Source organism: Thalia democratica, unplaced genomic scaffold, assembly GCF_965202585.1.
Source record: "Thalia democratica unplaced genomic scaffold, ktThaDemo2.hap1.1 HAP1_SCAFFOLD_801, whole genome shotgun sequence".
Classification (NCBI taxonomy): Eukaryota; Metazoa; Chordata; class Thaliacea; order Salpida; family Salpidae; genus Thalia; species Thalia democratica.
This window is the reverse complement of record NW_028139770.1, coordinates 13277-31315: the sequence shown is the minus strand read 5'-3', so window position 1 is coordinate 31315 and position 18039 is coordinate 13277. Positions and strand designations below refer to the sequence as shown.

General features: G+C 27.3%; 1 protein-coding gene across 1 annotated transcript; it reads right to left on the bottom strand.

The window, feature by feature from the left end:
- Positions 1–8553: 8553 nt before the first annotated feature.
- On the bottom strand, positions 8554–17038 carry LOC145847091 (sodium-coupled monocarboxylate transporter 2-like). The gene is made up of 11 exons (XM_082953508.1): positions 16958–17038; positions 16578–16681; positions 15682–15870; positions 14828–14947; positions 14107–14261; positions 13014–13154; positions 11918–12136; positions 10448–10727; positions 9469–9644; positions 9021–9124; positions 8554–8693 (listed from the first exon to the last, which is right to left on the bottom strand). The coding sequence occupies exons 1-11, from the start codon at positions 17001–17003 to the stop codon at positions 8554–8556; spliced, it is 1674 nt and encodes a 557-aa protein (XP_082809634.1). The 5' UTR covers positions 17004–17038.
- Between the last annotated feature and the right edge of the window lie 1001 nt (positions 17039–18039).

Genomic DNA, 18039 nt, shown 5'->3' with positions numbered 1-18039 from the left:
AATTTAAAAAATAAAAATTTATGACAAAAAATAAAAAAAAGGTTTTTTTTTCCAAAAAAAACTTATTTTTACTTAAAATTTTTTTAAATTCAAAGTAACTTTTTTTTTTATTGTATAAAGATTAGACTATGAAATTTTGAAGAAGATTGCTTGAAAAATGTAAGAGAAGATATTTTTTAAATAAAGTAGTCTTTTTTTGATGTTTTATTTTTCCCTTCTCATAGGGAACCTATTATACGGCCCGACTTTGACCTGTCATATCTCAAAAAATAATTCGAACATTTTAAAACAGTAAAAAGAAACTTGAAGCTTAGTAAAAACTCTATGAAATAAGATCAACTTGTAAAAATCATGGCTTACCCCCTATGGCTTTAAATGCAATGCTCTTAACTTAGTTTAAATATGTTTATGTATTTTTAGTATTTCTTAACTTAAATACAGTTTTCTGCCTGTTGAAAGTTTTCAATTATAGATAACTTAAAACTCTATTTTCTAAAGTATATTCAACGGGCCTAGTATTATTTGATGTACAAAAAAAAATTACAACACTAAAAGCCGTTTACAATAACTTTTATTTGTAAACTTATGTTTCAGTTCTATCAGGTTTGAACTTTTATAGCTAATCAGCCCTTTTTAATGAAACTTGATATTAAAATAAACTTTAAATTCACAATTCTCCTTAAATTTTTCCAAGTATAGACCTCAAAAAGTTTTTAAAGTATATTGCTTTTAAACTTAAAACTTTATATTAGTACCAGGGTTCCCACTACAATTTCAAAAAAAAGTTATAGGAAACTCCATAAAATATAGCAACTTTATAGGGAAATTATCAAAAAAAAAACAATAAATTTTAAACGCTACGCACATACTTTTAAGGTACATAAAGTAAAAAATGTCATTAACCCTTTATAAGCACTAAAAAATGTCATTAACCCTTCATAAGCACAGTCTTAATTAGAAATTTACAAAAGTTCAAGGGTTTTTGAGCTCTAAATAAGTTAAATAATCAAACTTTAAATAGTATTACATATAAAAAAGAAGAAAATATCCGCTAGGTGGCGCTATAGAGTCATATTTTGTACTGGAATTCAAAAGATTTGATTTAAAAGTTTCATTTTTACTTGCAGTGCTGTTTTGGCATTCAAGTTTAAATCAAGTAAAAAACATAATTTATAGGAATTTATAGGCATTTTTCAGAATATTTTTGCAGAATAGGGATTTATAGGGAAGTGGGAACCCTGTAGTACACTTTATTGAAAAATATTTAAATTTTGTTGAAAACAATTGTATTTTCAAAAAATATTAGTCAATCACTAAGCAAAACAAGTAAAATTCAGAAAAATTTAGCTTTTATTTTTTATCTAAATAAAATTAGTGTATCATATTTATTTGCAGTTATCGTGAGAACTAAAAATATATTTACAAAATTGTATTTATCCAGCAAAATCTAGTGAAGTAGGAGCCTGTGATAGAATAATCAATATATGTGCTTAAAGTAAACATTGATATTACACTTTCTAATGAGTTATATGCTTCTGATTCAGTGCAAAAAACTTAACAAAATTAATAACTGATTTTTTAGAAATTACTGCATAAATTCTAATCAAAATTTTATACACCATACCCATAATTTAAATAACTACCACAAACGTTTTCAAGAAGTTTACTTAGTAAATATGATGTCACAATAAATTTGTTTTAGCTAAGAACCTTATTTTTTTGGCAAAGTTATTGCATTTATACTTATAAAAAAAACTTTACCTACTAAAGAAGACTTCTTTTAAACCACTTCTCAATTCTAAGTCTACCCATTTAGTAATTATGACCTCACAAGAGTTTTATCAAACTGAAAATAAGACTAAGAACAAGTTTATATCATAAAATAATGTTTAATCATCAACGAAATTTCAGCACATTGTGCACTTTTACAAGAGAACATGATGTCTGTAATTTGTTAGACTTTTGTCCTAGTAATAGAGCTTATATAAGTTTTAATGTCAGCAGTTAAATTGTAATGAAAAGTTAGATTAATACTTATATTTTTTTTAGAAAATGTATTGAGTGTAACAGTTAATAGCACAACAATTAATATTTTGACCTGGAAGGAAACAAATTACTAATATAAAAATTTAATTATAAAATATTGGAGTCTGAAAAGATTACAAGATACACTAAAAAGTGTCTGGACCTATCCTAAATGATCACCAAAAAATTGTAATAACTCTCTACAAAAGTTTGAAATTGAAAAGAATAGTATGTAACTTTATACTATATTCTTTTCACACATCAAATTTTTATGAGCACGGTATTGAAAAGGTTTTATGTACAACACTATTTAACATGCAACTTATTTATTATGTTGACTTTCTTATTCAAATTTTGTTTTTAAAGACTTGATATGTCATATAAAAACTATTTTTTATTACACATGTGTCTACTAGGCAACTTTTCTACTAGGCGGACCAGGTTTATATTATTTTGCATGTCACATTTATTGAACAGTGTTTCAGAGGACATAGACTTCTTTTCAGAAAGTAGTTAGAGCGTAGTTTAAAATAATTAAAACGTTTTTATATAATTAAATATATGTTAGTACTACAGATATCAAACAGAAATTTGAGACATGACTCATTCCAAAAACTTTTTTATTAGGTAAACAAGTAAAATATATTTCAACTAACCTTATCAACTACTTTTGTGAGCAAATAGTTTTAAAATAAAAGTTGATAAGTAAACAGTTATAAGTTTAATCAGAAAATACTCAAATAATAAAATTAAGCAAATTTGAGCAAAATTAATTGAAGATGGATTAACAGTTTAAATTAACATAACTATAATTTAATTAATAATTTGACTAAAATATGTATACATACAAAAATAAATGTAAAACAAACAATAAATAAAATAACAACAAACTACATTTATAAAAACCTATAAAGATAATTTTTATAAACCTACTGTTGCTTCAAAGCAATTCCATGTCTTTTCAGGTTTTTTATTCATTTTTGTTTTAAAAGTTTTATTTGTTTTAAATCATCAAATTCCAAGTTTTTCCAGTTTTTTTTTTTACTTAAATTGTCTAATTCAAGATTTTTTGGCTACCATGTTTTGTTGTAAAAGGTTTTTATTGACTAAAACTCTACTCCGATCAGAAGTACATTTTTAAAGATCAGATAGTTTTGAAAATTTGTGCTAAATAGATTAAAAAACTAACTTGTTAAATATGGCTGTCCAATGTCTTTAATGTCCCTCTTGACAATATTTTGCAAATCAATTTCTTTACACTGTTCAATAAACTCACTTCAATAAAATCTAAAATTTATTTTATAACTTTAATGTTTGAATAATGTAAGATACAGGGTTGCCACTCTTTGAGCCAAAAAATCTTCCCTGAGTGACCAAAAATTTCCCTGAGTAACCTTAAATTTCCCTGAGTTTCCCTGAGTATTTTTCAAATCTTAAAAAAAAAATTTCTCTTCTAACACAAGTTATTAATACCTCATTCTCATTTTTCTTCTTTAATAATAAAAGGAAGGTTGTATGTGTATGCTTCTGCATTAAATTTATGAAAAATATGTTTTCAAAAACTCAATCTTAAAAGGTTTAAACCAATTAAAAATTAAAAACTAAATTTTTGCACAACTTTGTGTAAACTTGTTAGTTAACTTTCTACATAAAAGAATAAAGTTTAATTTGTTTGACATTTTAATTGACAAAATTTAATTATACTATAATAATAATTTCACATGAAGAACTCACTTAAATGCATACATATAATAATGAATAGTTAACAACAACTTTCATTTCTCTAAACTGTTTGATTTTACTTAAGTAAATATAAATTTAAAACTTAAAAAAACTACAATGTTAATACTAAGAATATTGAAGAACTAGCCCGCAAGGCTAAAAAAATTCTAAATAACCACTTAAATAATAAAAATTACTACTTTTGAACAAAATATTGAAACTGGATTAACTAAACCTCATTCTAGATCTAGAAAAAAATTTCCCTGAGATTTTCAAAAACTTCCCTGAAATTTAGAGAAAAAATCAAAACTTCCCTGAGTTTCCCTCAGTTAAAAGAAAAATGCCAAAATTCCCTGAGTTTCCCTGAGATTCCCTGAGTTTCCCTGAGATTTTCTACAGTTTGAAAATTCCCTGAGATTCCCTGAGTTCTCTGAGTTCCCTGAGTGTGTGGCAACCCTGAAGATATAAGCCAAAGGTTCAATTGCAGCTTGTCAACAAAAATCTTATGACTGGGGCATATTTTAGTTTGAACACATCCTGTGGGAACCAAGTAAAATTGGAAATTTTTATAACAAATATTTTGAAAGTTGGTCTTAATATTTAGTACCAAATAGTGCATATTGTTTTGTTGACAAGCTGCAATTGAACCTTTGGCTTATATCTTACATTATTCAAACATTAAAGTTATAAAATAAGTTTTAGATTTTATTGAAGTGAGTTTATTGAACAGTGTAAAGAAATTGATTTGCAAAATATAGTCAAGAGGGACATTAAAGACATTGGACAGCCATATTTATTCAAATTTCTTAGTAAAACTTCAAATAGAATTTACAAATGCACTTTGTGAAATTAATTTCTCTGTTTTTACACTTTTATCTGAAACTTTCAAAAGTTGCTAGTAAAATTGAATCATAGTAAAGTCAGCTGTTTGTTGTTTTGCTGCATTCATTCTCTTTACTTTACTAGTGGTTACTAAATTCTTAAAACATTGTTGTTTTAATATGTTCTTTGAAAAAAAACTAGAGTTGTTAAAAGTTTTCGGTAGACCTCTTTTAAACTTTTTTTTACTTTTACATAACTAAATCATTTTACAGAAATACGACAGAAAAATAAGTGTAATAAAATATATTTTTTAACTCATACTGTTCACTGTTCAGGTTTATAAGATAAATTTTAAGAAAAAAATTCTACAGAACATGTTATAACTATATTGTTTATTGAACGATAAAAAAAAGCGCTCAAAAAGTTTGGTCTAAGGACCTGGTTTACAAAGAAACCTTTCGGTTATCGAGTCATACACCAAATGCTTATAAAGTTTCTTGCGAGCTATTATACATAGTTTTTTTATCATTTAAATATTCAAATCTTTAGTAATAAAACAATCAGTTAAACGAAAATAAAAAAAAGAAACTGACTTTTATGTTTCTAAAATTAGTTTAGAACATTGATTGATACTTTTATTTTTATTCTGATTGTCTACTTATAATATATGTTCTATATTTCGTTGCATTTACTATAAACATGAATAGTTTAAGTTTTTATTGTATTTGGATGTAAGTTTTAGTTTTAAAAAAAAAGCTATTTATCTGATCTTACTCGCCACAACAAATTACTTCTAACTGGGTATAGCTTTTTCTTCAAGTGATAATTTTGAAGAAGATTCGTTATAAAAAATCCTTCATTAAATCTAGTCATTCTTGAACTTCTACTTTTTTAACTTAATCCATCGAGACTAGAAAATGGATCTAAAAGATGTTGTTGTAAATAACTCCATGATTTTTTGTTTAATCCTATACCTCGACCACAGTCATTCTTTTCTTATCAAATCACTACAACTATGAATAAGTGAAAACGACTTTTCAAAATCAATAGTAAATTAAACTAGTGTTGTCCGAATGAGATGTTAAACTGTTCAACAATTTTGTAAGTTCTTCGAGAAATGAAGACACATTTTAAGACAATCTATAAATTATCATGAATGTACCAAACTTCAGAATAAAAAACTGTTTATGGAAACAACTATTGCAATTTGTTATACTTTCATTTTTAATTGAAAAAATTCAACTCTCAACGAAAATGTAAAGTAACTTTTCTTAAAGACAAAGCTCTGAATAAATGCTTTAAAATCACTCTTAAATAAGTAATAATATACTCAAAAGTTTTTTTAATCATAAAATTAAAAAGAATGTAAAAAAAAGCTACACCCACTGCTAAAAACACAGTAAACTAGTTTTTCAAATACCATTGGCTCTAGTGTTTGCTAACAGCAAAAAGCTAATGTTTTTGTTTCTTTTTTACATAGTTTCCCACGCTTAAAAAATTACTAAGCTATACTACAAAAGTTTCATTTACGAGGGGTGTTGAATGCACTTAACCCTATTACACGTTAGTTGAAAAACGCTTCATACTACTAATACTAGATTTAAAGTAATGCTACAACGTTTAATATATCAGACAGTAGATTTTTAAAAGTTTAATCTAATTTAGAACACAAAGTGTTATATACTTATAAATTACGCAAAAAATAATCAATTAAGTTACTTGCTATTAAACTATTATAAATAGAACAAAACTAACTTTGAATTTGACCCAGTAAGTAACTTTGGAAAAAAAGAAACTTCAGTAACTTTGTTTAATAAAAACTAGATAGTTGTTATAAAAAAAGTAAAATAAGATAAGATTGAATTTTTAATACATATTTTTGATAGTTTTTTTAACTGTAAAATATAAATTAGTATTTACCTACAGATAAAAAAGTAATATTAGCCGCAGCGGCAAATCTTTCGTATATTTGCAGTAAAACCATGATAAATTTGAATATTTTGAAAAGTTTTATTTGGGGATATCTTGAAAAAAAAAAATTAAGAAAAAAAAATTCATCATAAAAAACTAAGTTTAATAAGTAAGATAAAAAATAAAAAAAATATTATTATATTGTTGGAGAAAAGCTAAAATAAGTAAAAATATCTTAAAAAACGTTAAGTTTTTTAAGGGGCCTCACTACTTTATGCAAACCCCAATCCAATGACTTTTTTAAGGCAAAGGAACCTTCTCTAGAATTAAAAAAATAATTAGATCAAAAGTTTTGACATATTTTTTAATGATTGCAAAAAAAAGCTATTCAAGCCAAAGTTCGGTTTTCAAAATGTTTGAACCAAATAGTTTTGGGATAAAACTTTTTCTATGTCTATATTTTTTGTTTTATTATACTTAAACTTTTCAAATGTATAAGTTTTGTGTAAAATATTTATACAGAATTTTTATAGTTTGTACAAAATAAAACCTAAAAACAAGTATAGTGTTTTAGTTGAGTAATAGCAAGCTGTTTATGTTTTAGTACAAAAATTATTGATCATTTTTTTATAAAAGTAGTTTCAAAGCTTAGCAGTTAAATAAATCTTCGTTTAATGATATGAACTTTTTGGGTACTTAGTTAATTTTTGGAATTAAAAAGTTTAGCTGCAACTTTAGCTCTTTATTTAAATTTTATTTTTTTTATCTAAAAGTAATCTTAACAAATTGAAAAATTATAAAATGTAAATTAACTTCAGTTTAAAATATCTAATTTGGTAAATGTTTGCTATTAGACACATAGAATATTAGGTATAAAAATAGAAAGAGTCTAGATAGATCTCGTTCGATATAATAATAAGGTATATTTTGTTAACAAGATTAAAACTAGACAAATGTACTTTTGTTTGAAGTACAGGATGCTGTGCTAAAAGATTATGTTTTTAATAAAATTTACAGATTTTTTGCAAAATACTTCTAGGTTTTGTACTTTATAAAAGTTTTAAAAGAATCTTTAAACTTAAAACTCATAAATTGTGTAACGAGATACCTAGTTTTATCAAAAAAAAAGTTAATTTCTAGAATATATAATATACTAAGTTTATGCTTATTGTTAGACTTTTTGTTTCACTATTTAAAAACAGTTTAAAGCAAAACAGTTTTCAACGAAGTTTTTATTTCATACCATAAATTTTATATTGTTTGAAGTACTTTTAGATTCTTCTACAACAAACAATATAACAAGAATTAAAATAAATATTTGTTTGAAGTATAATAGTTCTTATATATAGTGTAATTTTAAGATATTGGATCATAGATTAACTATGAACTGTTAAAGCTGTAGTTAAAAAGTTATTAACTGTATGAACAGAAGCAAGCTTAATTTATATCAAAGATTACTCTGTATTTCCTTTGTATATATGATTTTGTTAATACTAAAGCTAATATAAACTAGTTTACTTTTATGAGAACGATTCAAAAACTGTTAAGGTTTAAGTGAATACTTTTCTAAAGCTTACATAACATTATACTACGTTATTTAGACTTTTTTATCTAGTTAATAGTTTAGCTTAGCTTCATAAAAGTTGTATTTAAAATATAACAATACAATAACTATAAAAAAATAGTTTAAAAAATCTTTTGTAGTTTTATCGAATTTATAAGTAAAAAGTATAAAATAAATTTACAAATGTTAGCATAAAAAAAAAAAGTTTACAATAAAAATGTCTGACTTGTGCTGTGCTTCTCAAAAAAAATAATTTTTACTGTTTTTTTTTGTTTTTATACTGTCTCATAATTTTAAAGAAGAATATAAACATAAAGCTAATACAAAGTGACACACAAAAATTATTCACATGAGTAAAAAAAGATTATTAAACAAGTTTCTGTTTGATATCATGTACGTTCGAAAAATACTATGTATTTGTAAGTGCATCTAACTTAAGTTGTTCAACTTTCTTAATAAAGTAACAGCAAAAACAAGAAAGCATTTAAACTAAGGTCGTAGTTTTATGATTACAAATTCAAAAATCCTTCTTTGGATTTTCCACTTTCTGGCTTTTCCGTTCTAATCTCTGGCACCCCGAAGCGGAAAAACTTTTTGTTAACCAAAGGTATGAAGTAAAGTGGGTTCATTTGTTTGGGATCGTTTCTCCCTTGAAACAAACATTGGTTAGTTGTTATATTCATATGAAATAAGTAAACGATTTTTTGAGATTTATATAAATAAACTAGTTAGGTTAATTGATTACTATTTGCAGTTATGTTATGTTAATATAGTTTAGCTTTGTTTATTTAATTAGTACGGCTTTACAAAAATCAATCAATGGAATTTCTTTTTGTTTTAAAATTTGAGCCATGTTATTGTGAAAGAAGAATAAAAAAATAGCACCTAAAAACAGAAACGCTGTTCTTAAAAAGTTTTCAGATTGGTAAATTACTAACAAACAAACAACTAATCATTTAAACATAAAATAGTCTACCTAAAACAAATGAGAACAGCAATGACAGCACCGCACAAGAAACCGTTCCAACTGTGGCAAGATAAAAGTACGAAACTGAAAACCACGTGTCGGCTATGGCTGGCCTGTGAAAATTAATTTTAAAAATAAAAAAGATGATCTTTGAGAAAATGTTAACTTGTTTTAAACTTATATTTTAATAAACTTTTGCATAAAGTATTTGATTATGGCAGTTGATAAAGTTAAAATTTTCAAAAAACTAGTTCAACAAAATAACTTATACTCACGCTGAAATGAGTTTAGTCAATGCTTATAAATATTAACCAAACAATTAAAAAACAGCAAAAAGTGTTAAGTTATTGCAGTAAGGTAAAGCTAAGAGGTTATTTTGAAAAGTTTGTGAAATCACAAGAAAATACATACTTAAACTAGTATAGTAGCTGTTTGTTGATGGTAACCAAAAAAAAACCTGTAAGGGTCAACCACCAACGGAGTGATCGGGGTGGCGGCTGTGTAGTTCGTGCAGGTTCGAACACTGAGTGGCGCCACACTCATCCCGGTCCCGCTTCTCGTTCCGTAAACTTTGTTGCCGATCGACATCGACGACGTTATGAAGACGGAACACAAAAACCCGCAAGCTGCACCCTGGAGTGTGTTTAGAATTTAAAACTATAAAAAATATAACTACTGAGTTTAAATTGTCTAGTACAATGTATAAGTCTTTCAGTGAGATCATAACTTATGATTAGAGTATGCAAAGTTAGAAACAACAAAAAAACAATCAAAAAAAGTTTTTAATTTTAATAGAAATAATGGGATCGAGTTATTTTAAAATTTGAAATAACTCATTTGTTATAAGTAAAAAATAGTTTTTGTTTTATATTTCAGAAGTATAAAAACAAAATAACATATTATACTAGTACGAGTGGCGACGCGTGATGATGTCATAGAGGTTGCAGAGAAATTTAAGCCGACTCTAATGTTTATATTTAAACATGCAGTTCATCAAAACTAAAAAATATGGACCATTTATGTTTGAGAGACAACTGTATTTGATTGGTTCATGCTTCCCGCACTACTATGACGTCACCAAATGTCGCCGCTGATCAGTGCTGTTCTCATTTGTTTAGTAAGTCTTCCAAATTAAAAAATACCTAACCGATAGTGTTGTTTTTCAGTTTTGATAGCATATTTATTAAAATGAAACTGTACATAAAATCATTCTACACTTCAGAAGCAAAAAAAAAACACTTTAACTCAATATAGAACCAACATACTGCATATTATTACTTTTACCTAGTTTTATCAATGAACTGAAATACAAACTATAAAACATACTATATATCCAAACTTTTTTGAAATAATTAACTACTATATATTATAACTAACTTTTGCAACTATATATTAGCACAACACTCCGTCAACTAAATATTTTACAAAACACCAACCCACGTAGTGACCCAGGGCAGGAACAAACCGGCAAGGAACAATCCGAATATGGGGCCGCCTATGATCCCGTCCACGGTGAACGCGAACTTGGCTGCAGTTTCGCCCATGGCGTAGAAGGCGAAAGTTCCCGCCGTTATCGCCACGCCGATGACGCACGCCAGCAGCTTGCTCATCAGCAGCCACCGGGTGTCGCTGTTGCGTTTAGAGGAGGAGGAGAGCGGGCGCACAAAGTCCTCGATTATCAGGTTGCACAGCGCGTTCTGGCCCGAAGACACCGTGCTGTTCGGTTGATCGGTTTGATTAATGGCAACTACTAAAAATAGATAAGCCTACATGCATTGAGTTTTTATGATAAACTTCAACAGTTTTAACATCAACTCGTTAGCTATAAAAGTTAGTTGAGTGTTTAATGTGTAAATTTATAAAACTTTTATCATGATGACACTGCGATGTTTATTATATAAAAGAAGGATGCAAATTTAAAGTCAAACATGGCTCCTCGCTGTTTGATTAAAAGTTTTCTGTTGTTTTGGCTGACTATTTTAGGTAGAAATTTATTTCGGGTGAATTGAATGAAAAAGTATAAAATATAAAGTAAGTGAAAACATTATTCGAGCAAAATAACACATTTTTATATTAATGAACTATTTTATTTTACCGAAATTTTAAACTTTTTATAAAAAACCTTAACAAAACAAATAGTGGTTACTGTGCTGATAATTAAATTATTTAGTTTGTAGCATTCACTAAAAAATATAACTTATTATAGCACAATAAATGACTGGGTTATAAATGAACTTTTATAATTTGTTACACCTACCTTTTTCTGAAAAATTTTAAAGGAGAAAAGAAAAGTTTTCGTTTAATAATTATAGACCTAGTATTAAATTGTTTTAATTTTTGGTATTCATAAAGTTTTTAACTACTCATTTGTTTTTTTTTTTAAGTTAGAACGAAAATGACAAAGTTATATCATTCTAGATTTAAACATGGTAATTAAAAATTCACGTGTTACGTAAAAGTCTAAAAGTTAACTATAACAGACTTTAAAAGTTTTATAAACAGTTTATGTCAAAAATTTAAAGCTAAGGCTGTAAGAAAAAAAAAATGAAATAGGTTCCAATCAACATCTATGATGCTTTTTGGTTTAAAGCCATAAATTAAAAACCCATTAATTTTACATAGATAATTGTTTTTTTCATGATAATTACATTGTTTATTCATTAACGTAAAAGCCAACCTCACCATACCGTTGTAAGCCGAAAACGAAAATAAATTGACATAAATTCAAGACATCAGACATGATGCTTTTTTGTTTACACCAAAATAAAAAATACTTTGTATGCATTGCCTTATTGTAATGAACTACGACTGCGAACTGCTCAATCAATCTAACCAAGCTGGGCATAGATTTGACAGCAACTACTTTTTACATTTTTTATAAGTTTTACTTGTATATTCAAACCAACCTGAGCATTCCGCTGTAAGCCGCCGAAACGAACAGGCCCGTCATGCCGGGGAAGTCCCTGAACAGTTTCAGCACCAGGTAGGGAACGTACTGGTTCCGGTCCGTGAACTTTCCGCTCAACAGCGGGTCGCACCCCTCAAAGTAGGCGTACATGCCCAGACCGTTCATGGCTGAGTTGAACAAGAGGACCCACAGTACGACTTGGAAAGCTACCAGCGCTCTGCGGGGTTCAAAAAAACTTCGTGTTTAATGATTTTTGATAAAAACTTTGAAAACTTCTATTTTGCGTTAGTTTATAAAATTATTTTCTTAATATAAAGTGAAAAATCATTGACCCCCACACGTGATGTGCTGAAGCTATCAGTACTCTGTGGGTGTGTTTTTATAAAGTTTGAAAAAGTGCGTTTGGTTAGTGCTGTTTTGGCTTAAATGTTTCAAAATTCTTATAAGTTTTGTTTTGAGGTGAATTACGAAAACGATGTGGAAAACACAACTGAATAGAAATCATAGACCCACAGTATGATATCAGTGCTCTGTGGGAATTTTAAAATAACTACGTTTGTTTAACCTCGTTTTTGTGTTATGTCTTTTATAAAGTTTCAAAAACGCTGTATTTGGAGACAAATTTTAAAGTTATAGTGTAAAATATAAAAAGTAAAATTTTAAAAGTAAACTTAAAAGGAGAATTTCGTATTTTTAGTTTAAAAACAAGCACTTTCCTAAACATTTTTTCATTTATTGTAAAGATAAAGTCGTTGGTCACGTAATAAACATATTAAGTTGAAGTATTCTTATTATCTATGTGTATGCTATGTTGAACACCTTTTCATTAAAACAGCGTTTTAATTATTTTTGGCTTAATCTTTTGAAACTTTAAAGTTTTTGTTTTGAAATAAATTTCTAAATTAACGTGTAAGATATAAAGCATAAAAAATATTTTCATCAAAGTCAAGCTGAAAAGAAGAATTTCGTTTTTTTCAAACTGAATAACAAGGACTGGTGTAAAAAATTTCAATAAGTATCATGAATACAAACTTGCTTTGTCACAAAGTCATTCATCGCCTAATATTTACAACCCACACATGTTTGTTATTTACCTTTTAGCGTCTTTTTCCGACTTGCACGACTGCAATCGTTGCACGAGGGTCTGGCTGCACAGCGGCATGCTGGCCCAACCGATCCCCAGCCCGAATATGAGCGTCCACACGGAGTAGGTGAACGTCGGATCGGGGTTAAACCTGGTTGAAAATTAAAACTTTGACCTGTTGTTTTAAAAAAAGTTGTAATCAAATTTTTAAAACTTAAAATTTGTATTTTAATTTGTTGGTTGGTTTTAAATAACTTTGTGAAACAAACTTTTTAATTTAATTCATAAATGTCAAAATACTTGCAATGGTAGATATTTTTAAAAACAACATGCTTTAACAAAATTAAATTCATTTTTTAATGTAGTTTATACGTGTAGTAAACATTATCACACAATTTAAGAATTAAGACAATCGTTAAAAACGCTTGCAAAAATTTTTGCAATAGTAGATTATATAAAAAACCACAAACAACATTCTTTATCAAAATCTGATCTATTTTTCAATATTTTCACACGCTTAATAAATATTTGTCATATTAGTTACTTTATAGACACAGAAATAAATTTATCAAAATTTTTGATTATTCGATAACTTTAAACAAACTAAATATTTTAACAATATGTGAATAAAAAAAAACTCTAGTACAAACTTTGATTTTTTTTTAAGTAATGAACGTTTAAGCTTCATTTAGTTTACTAAAACGTTCAATTAAAGAAAAACTCATATTAAATTAAAAACTCATAGTCCATCGTCTTATGTTTATTCTATTTTGCAGGCCTGAAGATACCTTAGGGGAGAAACATTGTTACCTTTGTAAATAAATAAGTTTAAAAATTAATATTAAATTAAGCTTTAAATTGTTTTTAAGTGGTAAAAACATAATAAGCAAAGCAGTTTTGTACAACACGTATTAACAATTTTTTTAAACAATTTTTTTCTACTTGAACATTTTTAAGAAAGTTCAAATGTTGACTAACTTTTATAAAATTAAAATAACTTAGAACGACAACTATTTCAACTAACTTGAAATTCAAAACTCAAAAGCGTAAATTTTTTTCTTGAAAAAATTAAACAATCGAAATTAAAATTTAACTTGACTAACGTCCAAAAATTTGTCCTGCTCCCATTTTCCAGAGTTTCCCAGATTTTTTCGATTCCTCCCACCTCCGCAGAAGTCTTGATGAAGACCGAGACGCAGCCGAAGACCATGATGAAAGCCTGGACGAAATCCACCCAAATTACCGCTTTCATGCCACCCTTTTTATAATAACAGTTTTTAAATATAATTTTTGCTTTTTGAAACTCAAGTAAAAATGTTTTTAAAAAAATCTTAGTAATTAATCAAAATATTACTATTGAGTTTTGTCTATCTTTCGAAATTTTTAGGTAAACCTATAAATTTTTATCAGCTATTTTGTTACTTAAATAAGTTTATATTTTCACGTTGTTGATTATATCAAGATTAGAAGTTTTGTTCGGTGTGAGCAATCTGTGATAACTACTTATAATAATAAGTTTTTTTGTTTCTTAAGTCACTTAACATTTTTTATAGCTAAGAAAAAAAACAAGTGAAGTAGCTTTTTTGTCTAAAACCTATAAACATAATGTAAAAAAAGTAGTTATTTATATTAAAAACTTTTTCAAAACTTTAAGTTTTGAACGCAAAAAATTTTTCAAGGATTTTTGGAAACTTTATAAAATTTTGCTCCGTTTGTTAAAGTGTCTTTTATTTTAACTTCATTTCTCCACGTGTTTGAAAAGCTACTAAAATATATGGATAATTAAATTGTTCACGAAAAAAGCGAGGTGGCAAGAAAACCAACCAATGCAGTGTAGAAGGTGCACACGACGCAAGTGATGATCGTCCCCAAGTGAAATTGTATTGACGTCACTATTTCAATCGCCAACGATGTGAGGTAGACAGCCACTGACATGTATGACAGCTAGGAATTAAATAAGTTGGTAAAATAAGATTTAAAATTATTAATATTATTTTCCAACATTAGCAAAGTTTCTAAAGCTTAGAAGCCATAAAAGTGTTGTATAAACGGTTTTGAAAAATGTTTGAACAAGTAAAAAACAAAAAACACTTTCTGCAACATTCCTTTTTTCGATAATACTTTAGCATTACAACTAAAAATCAAGTTAGTAGTTTTCTTAGATGCGTTTTTTTTCTTTTAATCTTAACTTTTAAATAAGAAATTTAATTACACAAAAAACCTTAAAAACTTAAAAACATTTTTGGTTGTTTAAAAACAACTAAAATTTGCGTTCAATGTGTTTAACTAAGCTACTGATAAGTAAAAAAACTAACATAATTGAAAATTTGGAAAAATGATGCCATTCTTCGTACCCAAGCTGAAAACCGCAATTCCAAAAACTGAAACGAAGATAAATAACAAGAATACACGCAAAATAGTAATAATTTTTTTTATCTTGTTTTATCTGATAGCACCTGATAAAACAAGGTTTTAAAAACACTTTTTATTTGCTGATAAAGATGTATACTGCTATTGATTCACGCAAGCAATTGTAAAATCAAATCAAAGTAATAAATTTACTTCTTTACTGTAAAATTTAAATCAAGCCTTTTGAACAATTTAAAATTTTTGCCAACGCTTTCTTACTAACGACAAATAACCAAAAAAATCTAAAAAGCGGTTCAAAACAAACGAACGTGATACGCGGACGCCAGCTTGCATCTGTGCAGGAAGGGAATGAAGTAGAAGTAGCAGGGAAGGAACTGCACCGTGGAAGCGACGCTCATCCACAGTATTATGGTACCGTGGTTGTAAGCCAGCACGGGGTACCCGAGGACTGTCAGCGAGGAGACGAAAGTCACCGCCATCGACACCCCGATGGGGATCTTCAAAATATTTTCGCGTTTGTTGTTGTTAAATTAAAACATTATGAAATAAAGCTCATTTGCTTGTGACACGTGAAATGAACAATACGTCTAAAAAGGAATTCTTTAAATTGGGATCTTTGAAGTGTATTTACTAACTATTTTGAGATTTCAGATTAAAAAACAAAAGCTCAATCAACATGGATTTTGAAAACTTTAATAAAAAAATGTTTTGTTTGTTGTTAATGTTAGGTTAAATTTTAAGACTTGATACTAGCGTTTAAAACTTTATTCTATAAAACTTTAAAAACTACAACTTATATGATTTGTAAACGTTGTTGACTGTAAAAAAACGTAGGTGTATTTGAAATAGTTGTTGTACTTATAATAACGGTTTAGTTATTTTCCTTTAAATATTACACTTTTTTTATAGAAAAAATTTTTAATCTACGATATGACGGATTAAGTTAAAAAATACAAAACAGTTTATTTTGTTTAAACATTTTGACTTTATACAACAAAAAAAAAAAAAAAAAGATTTTTCTATGCTGAGACGGAAACATTACAATTCGTATTCCTACAATTCAAATCCTATAAAAATATTTAAAGGGCCGCAACTCAAAAAGTAACCCATATTTGAAAACAAAATGCGTTTGTAGATCTAGTAAATAAGGTTATGATAGTAAAAAAAATCAAATAAAGTTAAATTTATGTAAACTCAAACTAACCGGTGATATCAGCTTGTTCGCGTAGTAGTAGTTGAACAGCGATTTTTGGTTGCGGTCTTTGTAGCTCTGGTAAGCGCCGACTACTAATGCGGCAACGATCGAAACTGGAGTACAAATTAAAATTTCAAATTAGTACAGCTTTGAGCAGAGGCTCATAGGGTGTTTAAAGAATGTTTTTTTTTTACTAATATAATTAGTTTGAACAAAAAAACATTAAAAGTTTTTATAAGCACTTTAAATATACCACGTGAAGTTTGAATTTTTTAACAAAATTTATAAAAGGTTTACCTGCATTTTTAAGCGCAAAACAAACTTTTTTGTTAAATCTAGTTAAGAAATGATCAAACATTCTAGTATTGATAAAATTATTTACAACTCACTAGCAAAAACAATGCCGTTGACTACACCAAAATTTTCTTCTTTCATTTTGAATTCAATAAGTATGATTTATCAGTTTAAAAATATTGCTTACCTGGTACGCTTTTAAACATATATCTGAAAAAAAAATATATTTTTACATTTATAGAAACCTTGTAGAATAATTGATTTAAATAGTATTAAAAAACCAATCAAAAAACACTAAATTTTTTTTATAACAAAATATAAAGAACTATTTTTTTAAACTATATCACTTGAAACCTTCTGCCTACACAAAACAGTTATGAGAAAACTTAATTTAAACTTTGGTTAAACTGTGGTTTTTACTTATAAGTAGAAAAAAATTAAAGTTTCACGCAACATAAAAATAACTCGTTAATTTATTCTATTATCATTATTACTATTAATCGTTTATTGCCAAAAATTTAGGGTGTTCGATGGAAAAAGGTGACACTCTCAAAACATAATAATCGGTCCATGTGCAAAAGCAACAAGTTTGAATAATGTACTTCAAACCGAATCGTAGTCCAAACGAGACTAACTAAACATTAACTAGTGATGATGCGAAGTTTCTGTAAATGACACACTACATTAAACGACCAAAATTAAATAAAAAAGCTTTTAAGATTTTTATTGCAAAGTCAGCTTTGAAAAATAAGTTAATTTTTTTTACGACTGACAAGCACATAACTAAAACACTCTAAAGGGTATAAAACGTAAAATGAAAAGTTTTAGGTCAATAAATTTGGTAAAAACTTAATAAACTTTTTCTTAAGTTTGCTGCAGCCATAAACAATCCTTTTAAATCAATTGATTCAGACGGCAAAAGGCAGTTTACGACTCAATAAATGTGATAAAAATGAAAAACTGCATGTTTTAAGTAAACAAAAGTTAAACGGGATCAGGTCACGAAAATATGAAAGGGTTAGTAGGAATTTTGTATACAAAAACTTTTTAATATACTTATTTTAATGAAAACCATAAAAAAGAACAAAAGTAGTAAGAAAAAAAGTAGCTTTTGTCATTTAAAGCTATAGAAATAAAAATATGCAAAAACCGTCGTAATTTTAAGTGTGAACAAGTC